Raw genomic sequence first — 12,800 nt, forward strand, 5'->3', positions numbered from 1 at the left:
TCCCTTCAGCTTGTTTTACTGTATTGTTTGAAGAATTTGTGATTTCTTTGTCTTTCACTTCATTTCACCTGCAGCTTCACATTCATATTGCATTTTCCATCATTAATTTTGCGAGGATGTGTTAAAATTGCTTAATGAGATACCTCGTCTCAATTTTATCACATGCAATAGAACATACGACCTTTACAAGTACTTTCTCTCTGTTTTTGGGAACCTGGGAGGTTGTTTCTCAACACTCACTCACAAATGCATCTGGCAGAAGCAGACAGAAATATCAGAGTAAACATGCATAAATGAAACTGTGCTAACTTACTGAAAGAAATAAACAGTGTATATCTGTGTGCATATACTGTATCGTCTGTATAAAAGTTGCCGTCCACCATAGTGCGAGTCCTAAAAGTATGTGTGGCTGAGCGTTTGGATGAGCAACTCATTATGGAACAACACAGTAATATGAAATGTCACTTCTAAAACAAACAGTGCCTTAACAAACTGCAGCAATACAGGCTGAGTTGAGGCTCTTACACTAAGTGGACGTTGTAACAGCTATGGCCGCAAATGTACTCTGCTGCAGCTAATTAATTAGCCGCTACAGTAAATGACAGTAATGAGGAAAGAGAGACTAACGAGGGAAGAGGAGCACGGGTGTTTGAGCTCATTGCAGGGCTTCCATGTAACTTACTCATGTAACTCCTTTTAAAATGTCATCAAATTCCTTAAACTGAATGATCGTCTCCTGTAGAAAATGCGATCTTGATGTGAAACTGGGAGCCAAGTTCTTTAAAACTGTCAAAAAACCAATAACATTCAACTTGGTTGTATCGCGCAGGATTTTGAGTTTGCAAAACCGACTGCCAGACGTGCAAACCACCAAGCTCCTGCAGCTTCGCGGTCACTTCATACCAGCACCACAAGTAGGCATGTCAGAGGCAGACTGGGTTGTAATTAAGAATTTAATGAACATCTTTAACTGATTGCCTTTGTTAATCTGTCTCTGGAAAAGTATTAGCTCTTCATCCCGTCGATCACCAAGTAATGATCCCAGCCCTTGGAGGCCCAGTATTACTTCCTCGTGCTACTGCCTTCACTGTCTGGGTTTAACATTAAAGTGACACAACAACTTTTGAGGAAATGTGCTCATTCTCTGTCATTTTCAGAGCCAGACAAGCAAATATTTTTAACCGTTATCCTTCACCTACTGTGAGGATTCATCTTGGCACAAAGCCTTGTGGTTATAAATGGAACTCCACCTCCACAAATTGAGGAAAGTTGCAACTGTCAAGTTAGAAAAATCAAGAATCCTGGATCCTACATGCACCATATACAGGCCTCATATAGTAGTTTTCTCAGGCTCTGAAGTATTCCCCAAGATCATAACCATAAATTCATCTGCAAGATCAGAGATGTGCACACAAACACATACACACACAAATACATTCCCCTGGAGTCTTTTCAGAGGGCCCCAATATAGTTCACTGGTCTGTGCTTGGACTATGGTACCCTGTGTTCATATAAATCAAGTCGCAAAAATGAAGTCTTACCCGCCCCATTAAATTTACTGATATAGGGTGAGTGAGTACAAGTACTTTTATCTCCAAAAGGGAGGAAAGTCCCCTTGATATTACTGTAAACACATTTGAGTCAGTATACACACACCTTCAGTTTCTGAGTAGGTGTTGGTTGGCTGATCCATGGAGTCATGCTGATGCTCTGAAGGTACCTGAGTGTGCACTCACAGGCTCTGCATCTGAATAAATGCTGTTTTTGGTCCTTGACATAGTCTCTGTGCACCAAAACTCATTATTTACAATTACTTAAGACCTGCACAGATGGTTTGTTGCTGTGTTGAGTGAAGTGCATACGCAGCAAAGTGCACGAGGCTGGTCGGAGTTCAGCCTTGTTGAACTTTGTCTGCTGAATCTTCAAATTTAGGTGAAATTTGCTGCACTCAGCAACTCCCTGGAACATAGCAATGATCAAGCACATGTTAACATGCGTGTGTGTGTGTGTGCGTGTGTGTGTGTGTGTGTGTGTGTGTCTAGACGCCCCATAAATGGTAGAGTGTGATGCAAGACATAGGACTCGTCATTGCTGCAGCTAAACTGCTCCATCACGACTGACTCAGACATCAGCAGCCTGTTAATTTCTTAAATTTTACATGTGTGGTATTTAGCAGCTGTGTCTTTGACATTTGTCTTCAGGATGCATGACTGGACATTCATTCTGTCTGATTTCCAATTTCGAAACCAAATCCCGACACCCCTGATTAACGCAAAACCTGAACAGTGAAAATCAAAAACCCATGTTGAGTTCCAAACCACTGCTAGAAAAAGTATAATGGAACATCACTCCAAGTTTAAATTCCACTTTGTAATCTCAGAACAATCCATCTCTCCTACTGTTATAGGGAAGCAGCTGTTTTAGCCAATGTAAACAAGGCGCCTTCTCAGGACGAGCAGGATACTTGGACAAACTACTTCCTGGTATGGATCTTGCAGTCGTGACAAGGCTGAGCAATAAATGAGTAAAAATGTTTCCTTATTCGTGCTTGGGCAAAGAAATTGTGTTATTTCCAAGGAGGTAAAGTCCTAGTCAGGTGTCTGTGTCCAACATTCCCTGACAGACAGACAGCCTGCCAGTGTACTCTGCCTTCAATCTAGCCTCATATTTTTAGCTTGAAGCAAATCGTTGCTGATGGCTAACACGGCAAAACCGTCCAAACACGTCTTTTCACTAATTCTCAAGTGCACAGTCCAGTACAATCCATGTCTTGTCCATGCAGGCGTACGCTAAATGATCCACAAACATGTTGACTGGAGCTAAAAAAAAAAACCTCAATTCAAGCAGAGTAGGAATGCAGCAGGACTATCGTCTTTGTGTGCTTCAGACACCTATTAGTACTGAGTACTTCAAAAGCAAAACACACTGATCGGGGGATTAATTGCTTTACCCTCGATGATAGTATCAAAACTGCCAAACCGGACTGTGTGTCTCCACCATGAGGAAGGAGTTAGCAACAAACAACCAAAGAAATATTTCAAACTATTTCAAAGTAACGTTGATCACGCGCCCCTCTGGATGAATCATTCTGTTTATGAGTTCAAACTCATTCTGTCGCACAAACAATACGGCCTTGTGCAACCCAAGCAGAGACTCCGGCACAGCAGGGGGCCACTCAGTGCAACCACAGCAAACAGGCCTGCAGGTGTACGGGACACACACACAAGCACACACACACTTGAAAGTCAGTGCATTTCCATTTCCCTTGCTGTGTGATTAGTTGGCACTTTGGTGAGTTAAATTCCATCTCAATTTGTTCACATCAAATCTTCCTCAAACATCCACCCACCCACACACACACACACACACACACACACACACACTTCCTCCTGCTCTCTCCTACTATCTCAAGGTAGACAATCAACACGCTTGCACATGTGTTGAGGATTAAAGTTATCCTCTAGTCCCTCAATTAAATTATTCATGACTTAATCTGGCTCCTATAGTTCCAAGTGGCATCTTCACGTCTTAGTTTGTCAGAGCAACAGTGCACAACTCCAAAGACATTCAGTTTAATATCATTGAAGAAAAGTAAGAAAACCTGGAAAAATGTGATATCATTCATAAATTAAAGCGTTTCTATTCATTTTCTGACCTCCTGTTGATTTTGATTCACCCGCTGCTGCGCCACAACATCATTTCTATCAATAATTTTCAATGACCGTTGTATGAAGCTCCAAGGCCGGGAGAAGTTTGTTTTTCGGGTGAGCGGTAATGCTGACAAGGCAGAAACACACTCTTTTTATTGTCTGTACTGAAACCATTAAAAAAAAAACACAAAGTCAAGATGCCAAATATGGATTTAAAATTTGCTCCCATTCATCGAACATGCTAGGAGGGGGGGTTAAGTGACTGCGTGAGCTAATCACACTCGATGACACTCGTACACTGGACTATAGCAATTGAACTGTTGGGATTATTTACTGGATGATCACTTTCACTGTTTGTTCCGGGACTTTTCGTAGTTTTAATCAAATCTTCTAGCAACAAGTATGAGATGGAAAAGAAACTATTTATGAATTGAAGACATCTAACGACAAGTAAACAAAACATCTCTCGGCTGAAATGTCTCTTTAAGCGCAAATAATGTCCTGTTGGGCATCCAGGCAGTTTGTCATCTGCAGTACTTCTGTGGCCCACCAGGACGCAACAACCAGCACCTCTGGAATCACTTGTAACAACGTACGAGTTTAGGCTGTTCAACACACATCGTTGTTCTGTGTCGTTGACTCTGTGTTTTCACATTTTTGATATGGAACTGCAACTTTGCATAATTTGTTTCATAGCAATTCACTGCCATTGGTTAACTTTTAAATGCATGGCACTGTTAATTGGAACTTCATATAAAAAAAATGACTTCACATGAGCAATTTGGGATTTTTTTTTATCCATTCGATTACATGAAAAATTATTCGCATTGGTACGGGTTTACGTCATTGTTGCTGTCTAAAAGCCCATCGCAGTGTGGCAATATGGCGCATTTGTATGAGTTTGTATAAAAAGTCAAGGCGGGTCATTGGTGGATCTTCCACTTGGGCTCTCTCACGGGGTCTCTGTGTAAAGGCAGCAGTTACCTCTGATGAGGTGTGGCGAATGTGATGTCCTTATCACACTGGCCGTATACGTCATGATAAGGGAGAGGTTGCTGCATTGTGACAAAATTCAAATGCCAAAAACAATGAAAAATTTTGGATTTCATTTTCTCTCGAATGAGATGACAGGATGAGGATTTCAAAAGAGAAAACCTACTTAAGAAAGCGTTCCCCATTATTCATGTTTCCGGTTGAGTTTGTTTTATCCACAGTTGAGCAGCAGCAGAAGTTTAATTCTGTATTCGGTAGTGAACCCCTACACCGGCAGTGTTCGTGCCATGCTGCTCCTATTAATCACACACACACACACACACACACACACACACACACACTTTAGCTACCCATTCTGTCACTCTGTTGTCAAAACAGCCAGAGTGTTTGGAGACCCTCCCAAGCAGCAGGACTCCAAGTCCAGCACACACTGCATCCTCCATGTACTGCATATACACACAAATGTATGCACAAACAAACACACTCATGTATAAAATGTTGAGGGAGCAATTGAATCACTTCCTCTTTGGCAGCACCGTCCAGAACACACTCCTGAGACCGGAATGTCCTCGTCTTTACATCGCTCTAACATCAAGTGGAAAAAATAACACAAAGCCTTATGTGATTTCTATAGCATATGACCTCTGGTGTGGGAAAATGTCTCAGACTGTTTGCTGGGAACGAGCTCCCGAATGCCAATAGCCTTGATGAAAGCATCAAAAGATAAGAATTGTTAACCTTGGCACTGCGTCAGGTAATTATTGTCAGTCTGGAGTGATGAATGAAGGGGGCAAAAAAAAAAAAAAAAAATCAGAAAAGATGGGCAAAAAGAAACAAAAGGGACCTGAAGGAGTTAAAGCAGACAAGGGATCGTTGTGATTACTGGCGACAGCGGTTTACACGGATCAGCTTATGTCCCTTTTGTCTCATTCCAAGTGTCTGTAAAGCTCCAGCAGAGCATCGACAGGACACTTCACCTGATCCCTGCCTATTCTTGAGTCGATGCCAGGTATTCACACAGTAAACACAGCACTAGAAATTGGCCGGATCATTTATATGACCTGAGTAACAGCAGCATTTATCTTGAAGAGCAGTAGGGAGCGAAGGGACGGCCTCGGGAAAATACCCTTCTTCTTTTGTTTACTCCAGGAGGCTGCCGTGTTCAGAGCGCGGAAGGCGTGCGTTTCTGTTTCTAACTAAATTGAGAATGCAGATCAACAAGTCATTCCATCGACTCAACGGCCCACTCGATCGCAAACCTCCAGCACCGTATTTGATTGATTTAGTCAACGAGGGAAAGAGCTCTATTCTTGTAACCTAAAACCTTTCGAAAATAGGATTTGGAAAGATGACAAGTGTTACAATGGTAACAAAAAGTCACTACTCATGTAATTCCTGAAGTTGCTCTCTCCTCCTCACAATGGTGACGCATCCTTCACTCCAAATATGGACTGAGACATCCTGACTACAGTTTTTTTGGTACTTAATCCTGCTAACAGACCGACAAACAAAACAAACTAATCATATTTGTGTTTTTGGAAAGAGTCCAGCTGGATAATTTCCTGACGGAAAAGATCATCTAGATAAGAGCTGCGCAATTAATCGACATTTAATCGACATCGCAATATCGCCTGACGCAAGCTCCTAATTACGTTGAAGGTGGAATATTTGGAATTTCCCGTCAGGGATTGATAAAGTATTCTGAATCTATATGAATTCTGAATCTTAATTTGTCCCGAAGCAAACCATGTGTCAAAACTTCATTTTTAAGGAAATATTGTGGAGTTTGAGATGTTCTGCTACACATCAACACAACTGTGTGACACATGAAGAAAAAAAAACTCCATAGTTTAGTGTACTTAGTCTCAACATCATGATCAATTTACCATCTATTTGCTTGCAGTTTTTGGAGTTCCCGATGGAAAACAACAGGTAACTCCCCCCCCCCACACACACACACACACAAGTGCTGGACACTCTGGTGCGTAAACCGTAGAGCGCGTGCACCCACCTGTAACACCGTCTTCATGGTGACAGCGGACACGATGATGGTGCAAATCTTCTCGCCCTGACGCGTCACCTGACCCATGATGAAGAGCATCGGTGTGGCGAGCGCAAAGGACGCGCACCACATGGCGCTGATGAGCTTCTTGGTGCGACTGCGGGACATGATGCTCTTGGCTTTGAACGGGTGGCAAATGGCCATGTAGCGCTCCACGCTCAGGCTGGCGATGTTGAGCGCGGTGGCATAGGAGCAGCTATCCCGCAGGAAGTAGTAACCCCTGCAGACGGCGTCACCGAACACCCACGGGTGGTGGAACCAGATAAAGTTGTAGAGCTCTATGGGCATGGAGAGGATGAGAATCAGCAGGTCGGACACGGCAAGGCTGGCCAGGTGGTAGTGAACGGTGCTCTGGAGGTTCTGAAGGGTCTTTTTGGTGAGCAGGGTGTACAGAGTGATGGAGTTCCCCAGAGAACCCACCGCGAACAGAGCCACGTAGATGACAGTGACTATCACCTTGGAGTAAACGTCCGTATTGACCTCCAAGTCTTCCTCGTCCGGGTTGGATGTGGTTGTGTTGTTATCAACAAGTGTAAAGAGTGAATTATTCCCCAACAGTCTCTGCGCCAGTGCGCCAAAGTCGCGCCCCGAGAGTGTCAAGTTTAAATCCATAATTGCGTTTATGTGCGAACAAAAAATTTACAAAGTTGATCTAAGTGAGCAGATATTGTTTTATTCACTCACTCCTAACGGAGCACAACTGGTTGAGGGAGTGAGAGCCGACGGAGAGAAAGACTTTATATATGTGGCTCACGGGAGGCGTGTTCGCTGGTGGCGATGCTGCGATGACGCACTGTCATTCAGTGAGTGGAGCTCGCGCCGTTTCATTCATTCATGTTTCACCTTGGAAACCGGATATTAAGAAGCAGCTTTGAATTTAAGGGTTACAGGCATTTCGTTCCACTTTCTACAAGAATTTTGTTTTTGGACTTCTTCACCTTTAACACTCAGAGGTCTCTCTCACACACACGCACTCTCTGTCTCGCTCTCTCTTTCACTCACACACACACACACACACACACACACACACACACACACCGTTTCTGTTTATGTGTATTCAGAAATGTGTTGAGGGAACATAAGTTCGTGTCACACTGCTAATGATCCTCCTAAAGAAGCAGAGAGGAAATGGACCATCCTTGGGACCAGTGGAGCACATTTTGAGGGATAGCTGGACACCAGCGGTGCATCCAAACAAACGCTTTTAGACTTTTGTAAATGCACCATCCCTAACATGGAGCACATTATTAATCAGGAACTTTTCATGGCCGGTCACATAAACACACTCATTAATTAAATGCGTACGTGTGTGTTTATTTGCGGCTGCATCGAGAAGCTGCTGGTGGTATTATTAATTACTTCATTTGAAATATGAAATGTGTTTATGTCTCTGTCCCGGAGTCATGTGTGCGTCTGAATGCTGACAGGCTGTCACAGAGGAATAATTTTTAAAAATTGCATCAGTTATGATAAATGTCAGCTGGACAGTGTTTGGATGGCAGTTAGAGAGGAATAAATAAATGTAGTACATATACCGCAGTACAATACATATGATGTTTACTGTGGGACAGGATGTCTTTTTTTTGGCGATTGGTTTCCCCCTTATCTCATTCACTTCCCTTGTCTGCGCATGTGTGTGTTTGTGTGTGTGTGTGTACTTGGTTTTTGTTATCTTTTAGAGACCTTTTCTGACATAAATACTCACCTAGTCAGGACCCCTAGACCAGTCCTAATGCGGCAGAACTTAATTTATGAACACCCAGTCAAAGTTAGAGTGAAGGTGTAAATTGCAGTTAGTTTGAGGTTGAGGTCAGGCAACCATTTGTTAGGGTTAGGATTAAGATTAGGGCTTGGGTTAGGATATTCACATGAATGGAAGTCAATGGAATGTCCTAATAAGGATAACAACACAAACCTGTGTGTGTGTGTGTGTGTGTGTGTGTGTGTGTGTGTGTGTGTGTGTGTGTGTGTGTGTGTGTGTGAAAAAAACATTCAGTAGGATTTATTATGTGCAGCATGGTGGTGCAGTGTTTAGCACTGTTGCCTCACAGCAAGAAAGTTCAGGGCACGGGATCTTTCTGTGTGGAGTCTGCATGTTCTCCCTGTTCCTGTGAGGGTTCTCTCTGGTACTCCAGCTTCCTCCCACAGTCCAAAGACATCAAGAGGGGACGAGGCTGATTGATACTCTAAATTGACCGTAGGTGTGACTGTGAGTGTGAATGATTGTCTGTCTCTATGTGTTGGCCCTGTGATGGACTGGTGACCTGTCCAGGGGGAACCCCGCCTTTTGCCCAAAAGTCGCTGGGATTATCATGTTACCTTCCCATTATAAGTTTTTATTTTAGGGTTTAATTTCATGTTTTTACATAAATAATATCTTGTGTTTTTGTTGGGTATGAATTGGTGACTTGTTACATTTATTTATACTTTATAGATAAACTTGACCTTAACTACAATGGTTATTTTGTTGAACAATCCCAAACACCACAATACACACATGTACTCTTTCTTCTGATACTTTAGTAAACCATCTTCATATAACTCTTTACTTTTACCAGGGTACTGCTTTATCTGTGTACTTCTTCCTCCACTGATGAGATTACCTGAGGTGATTGATGGCCCTCCCTGGGATTATGAGAACTAATCAATCTTGGACATGTGCTGCCAACTCATCCTAAAATCTATAGCTAACTCGGACATCTCAGTCGTGGTGAAACATGTCAGCTCTGATGCACACACCCTGGTGTTGTGTTCTCCGCTGTCTGACTACACAGAGCGGCGTCCAGGGTATATTCAACCTTGAAGTTTTCCACCTACAGGAATATGAGATAAAAACCTGCCATTTATTCTGCTAATATCGCTAATTGGCACCACACTGATCGTGTCCTTCACAGCAACTGTCTTTGTGTTGACTTTAAATGTTACTTGATCGCCAAAATGATTTTTCTCTTTAATGTGTCAGAATACGGTTTAAGGAATAGTTTGTTTCCTGTGTCCCCCTCCCCCTACTTTACTGTGTACGCGCATCTGCTTTCCTTCACCTACAGTACACACCTTCTCTGTTGCTACTTCAAAGCCTGGCTTTGAGCAGATACAGCTTTGTCCGGCTCCAGAGCCTCCGTGAATCCATGCTGACTCTTTGGATCATGTCAGGATAGTCCCAAGTGGAACATTTTTACACTCACACTCAAGCCTGGTTTATACTTCCATGTCAAATTGGCGTCGAAACCTCCAGGGTGGACTCGTTGCTGCACACGCTATGATGACGTGTACCACTGAGGACATGTAACAAGTCGTGTCAACATCACATTTCCATTCCATGTTCATTTCCACACTTCCTCCTCTGATCTCAGCTCCGTCAGTCGAGGAAACTGTTGTTCAAAAATTATTAACTTAAGCTCACACACAGTTTGCTCGCTCCATTTCAGCCTCTTTGGTTTAGAGCGCACAAAGAAACTCAACACATACAAGCTAGAGTTTTGAGCGTGTGATTGCAGGGAGACTACAGACTATTCCACTGCAGAAGCATAGTTTTACACGAGATGGATTTACTTCCATACATGGGGCTGATTTTATGACAAATGATATACATTTATCATAATGAGAGAAAACAAGTGTGTGTGGGGGGACAGGCTGTCTCCCCTCAGTGGCAGCATAGCAGGACAGGCAGAAGGAGCTGGCGTGAAGTACAGATACCACAGCAGCACATTGGGTGAAGGCCAAAGCCCCCCACAGTGGAAAACCACTGAATGACTGAAAATGTATGTATCTTTTGATTGGTCAACCTATCGTGAGGCCTGCTCCCCCACTGCATAGTAACATGCCTCCTCTCACATGCAAGGAAGTTGTCTCACCCGATAATTGGCTTGTTCACAATTTTAGCATTTTAAAAATGTCGATTTCATCCATACAACCATACATGTTGTATTTCTACTGAGAGCAATTCTTTCACCGCAGTTCAGAGCTAAAACCAGACAAGACACGGATAGAATGTTACTCACAGCCTTTGTTCGGTGTCCTCCTCACGACCATGTAAAGACAGGACAGCAGTTGCCTTTACAATTAGCTTTTTCGTAAATCCAGCGTCGAAAAGAGGTTTGTTTAGGAAACTGCTGTCTGTGAAATGACAAGAACACACAAGCGGCGAAGGCAAAAGTGTTACTTGCTCCACCAAAAACAAATTATCCTACCATTGCTGTCTTAATTCATCTTCTTTGGGAAGTCCACACAGATGAGAAGTGTTTGCACCCAAAAAAAAAACACTTTCTGTTGGCCATTTCGATGAAAACACCATAGGTTTGTCGTCCGTACCATATACTTCTGTGAAAGGGTAGGGTGGGCAGCAGCACCACTGGGCAATGGTACCAGAGCCAGGTGAGTTGCCGTATATGGAGCTTCCCCTGAAGTTGTGACATAACAAAATAAGACTTTTGAAAAAAACCCTCTCCAAATTCAAATGTTTTCAGCAGTGCAGAGCTGCCTGAAACTGTCGCCAGGGATTACTTTAACACACGCCTATCTCATGATATGACACTTCCACGTCCTCTAGAAAAAGCATCCAACATCCATCCATTTTCTACCGCCTATCCTATTAAGGGTCACGGGGGGGTGGAGCCTATCCCAGCAGCCTTTGGGCGAGAGGCGGGGTTCACCCTGGACAGGTCACCAGTCCATCACAGGGCCAACACATAGAGACAGACAACCATTCACACTCACATTCACACCTACGGTCAATTTAGAGTATCAATCAGCCTCGTCCCCTCTTGATGTCTTTGGACTGTGGGAGGAAGCTGGAGTACCAGAGAGAACCCACACAGGAACAGGGAGAACATGCAGACTCCACACAGAAAGACCCCATGCCCACGCCGGGACTCGAGCCCGGAACCCTCTTGCTCTTAGGCGACAGTGCTGACCACTGCACCACTGTGCCACTCTAGTATCCAACATTTTAAACATATTTTTAAGTCTGCAAAGCTGGAAAAGTTTAACAGGTCCCCTTTAAGGAGCCATAAACACCTAAACTTTTGAGTCAGAGAGATCATTGATTTGAGGTGTAAAATTTAACCATTGTACGTTCTCCTTGCAGACCTACAACCGCACAGGTAAATCCAGTTTAAAACGCTGATAGGTCCTGTTCCCATTGCAGATAGTAATGGTAAATCTTGACGTCTTTTCTTAGTTTTGTCAGTGCTGAAGTGCTGGCAAAAGTTTTGTGACATGTTTCATAAGACTTTGACTGTTTGCTGTTGCTGTGAATTTGCTCTTAAGAGACGCGTGTTTGCAAGAGAAACACGCAGAGATGACGACAACAGCCATGGAGGGGCAAGATGGCTGGTGTTACCATGTTTTTGGGGTGACAACTAGATGAGACATGACATATCTCAAAGAAAAATAAAACAGCGTATCAAGGCAGCAGCATTTAGGATATCAAGCTGATGATGTGAGCTGAAAAAATCTCTCTCCTACTGTCTGTGCTCACACTTACCACATTACTCTATTTTATCAGTTGAATTCACAATAAAACTGTTCTCAGATACACATTTGTCCATTTCTGACATGACATCAGAACGATTAACATTATGAAATAGCAACTCCACAGGGCTCAGCTCAGTAATGCTACATGTTAACTCATTAGCTTGTGCAACAGCTCAGACCTGCTGGAATTGTTGATTTAATAGCTTCATCCGGAATCAAATAGATCACTCAGAGAGAGTTAGCAGCTACAGTGGATCTTTCTGAAGTGTTGATCAAACCTGTGCGGCACCAGCAGCTTTGTCATCATTGGGACGGCTTCCCGGCTACATTCGATTGAATTATTGTGACATGCTATGAATACCAATGGCACCATTTGTTCAGGAATGTATCGGTTCTTCAATAGCCTACTGATCCAATCCTGTACTGGAACCAACTAATACGAGTCCTAAGTACCCATTCTTAACAGTCAGTCAGCCACCTTTAAGGAGAGAGATGTGGTTTTCAAAACAACAATGGCACCTCCTGAAGAGGTTAGCATCAAGAGGTGTCAGTTACACTTGACCTGGAGAGAATTTCTGCTTTGCATGATGAGCAAAGTAAGGAAACTGAAAGGAAAAGAG

General features: G+C 43.2%; 1 protein-coding gene across 2 annotated transcripts in view; it reads right to left on the bottom strand.

The window, feature by feature from the left end:
* ntsr1 (neurotensin receptor 1 (high affinity)) overlaps positions 1 to 7,403 on the bottom strand; it is a 64,460-nt gene extending 57,057 nt beyond the window's left edge. For both annotated transcript variants that reach the window (XM_086214012.1, XM_086214013.1), the window contains exon 1: positions 6,655 to 7,403. In XM_086214012.1, coding sequence (XP_086070138.1) covers positions 6,655 to 7,317 — 663 coding nt within the window. In that variant the 5' untranslated portion in view covers positions 7,318 to 7,403. The remainder of the gene's footprint in view (positions 1 to 6,654) is intronic.
* Between the last annotated feature and the right edge of the window lie 5,397 nt (positions 7,404 to 12,800).

This window comes from Aulostomus chinensis, chromosome 9, assembly GCF_037954235.1.
Source record: "Aulostomus chinensis isolate RoL2024-O1b breed Wild chromosome 9, RoL_Achi_v1.0, whole genome shotgun sequence".
In the NCBI taxonomy this organism is placed as follows: domain Eukaryota; kingdom Metazoa; phylum Chordata; class Actinopteri; order Syngnathiformes; family Aulostomidae; genus Aulostomus; species Aulostomus chinensis.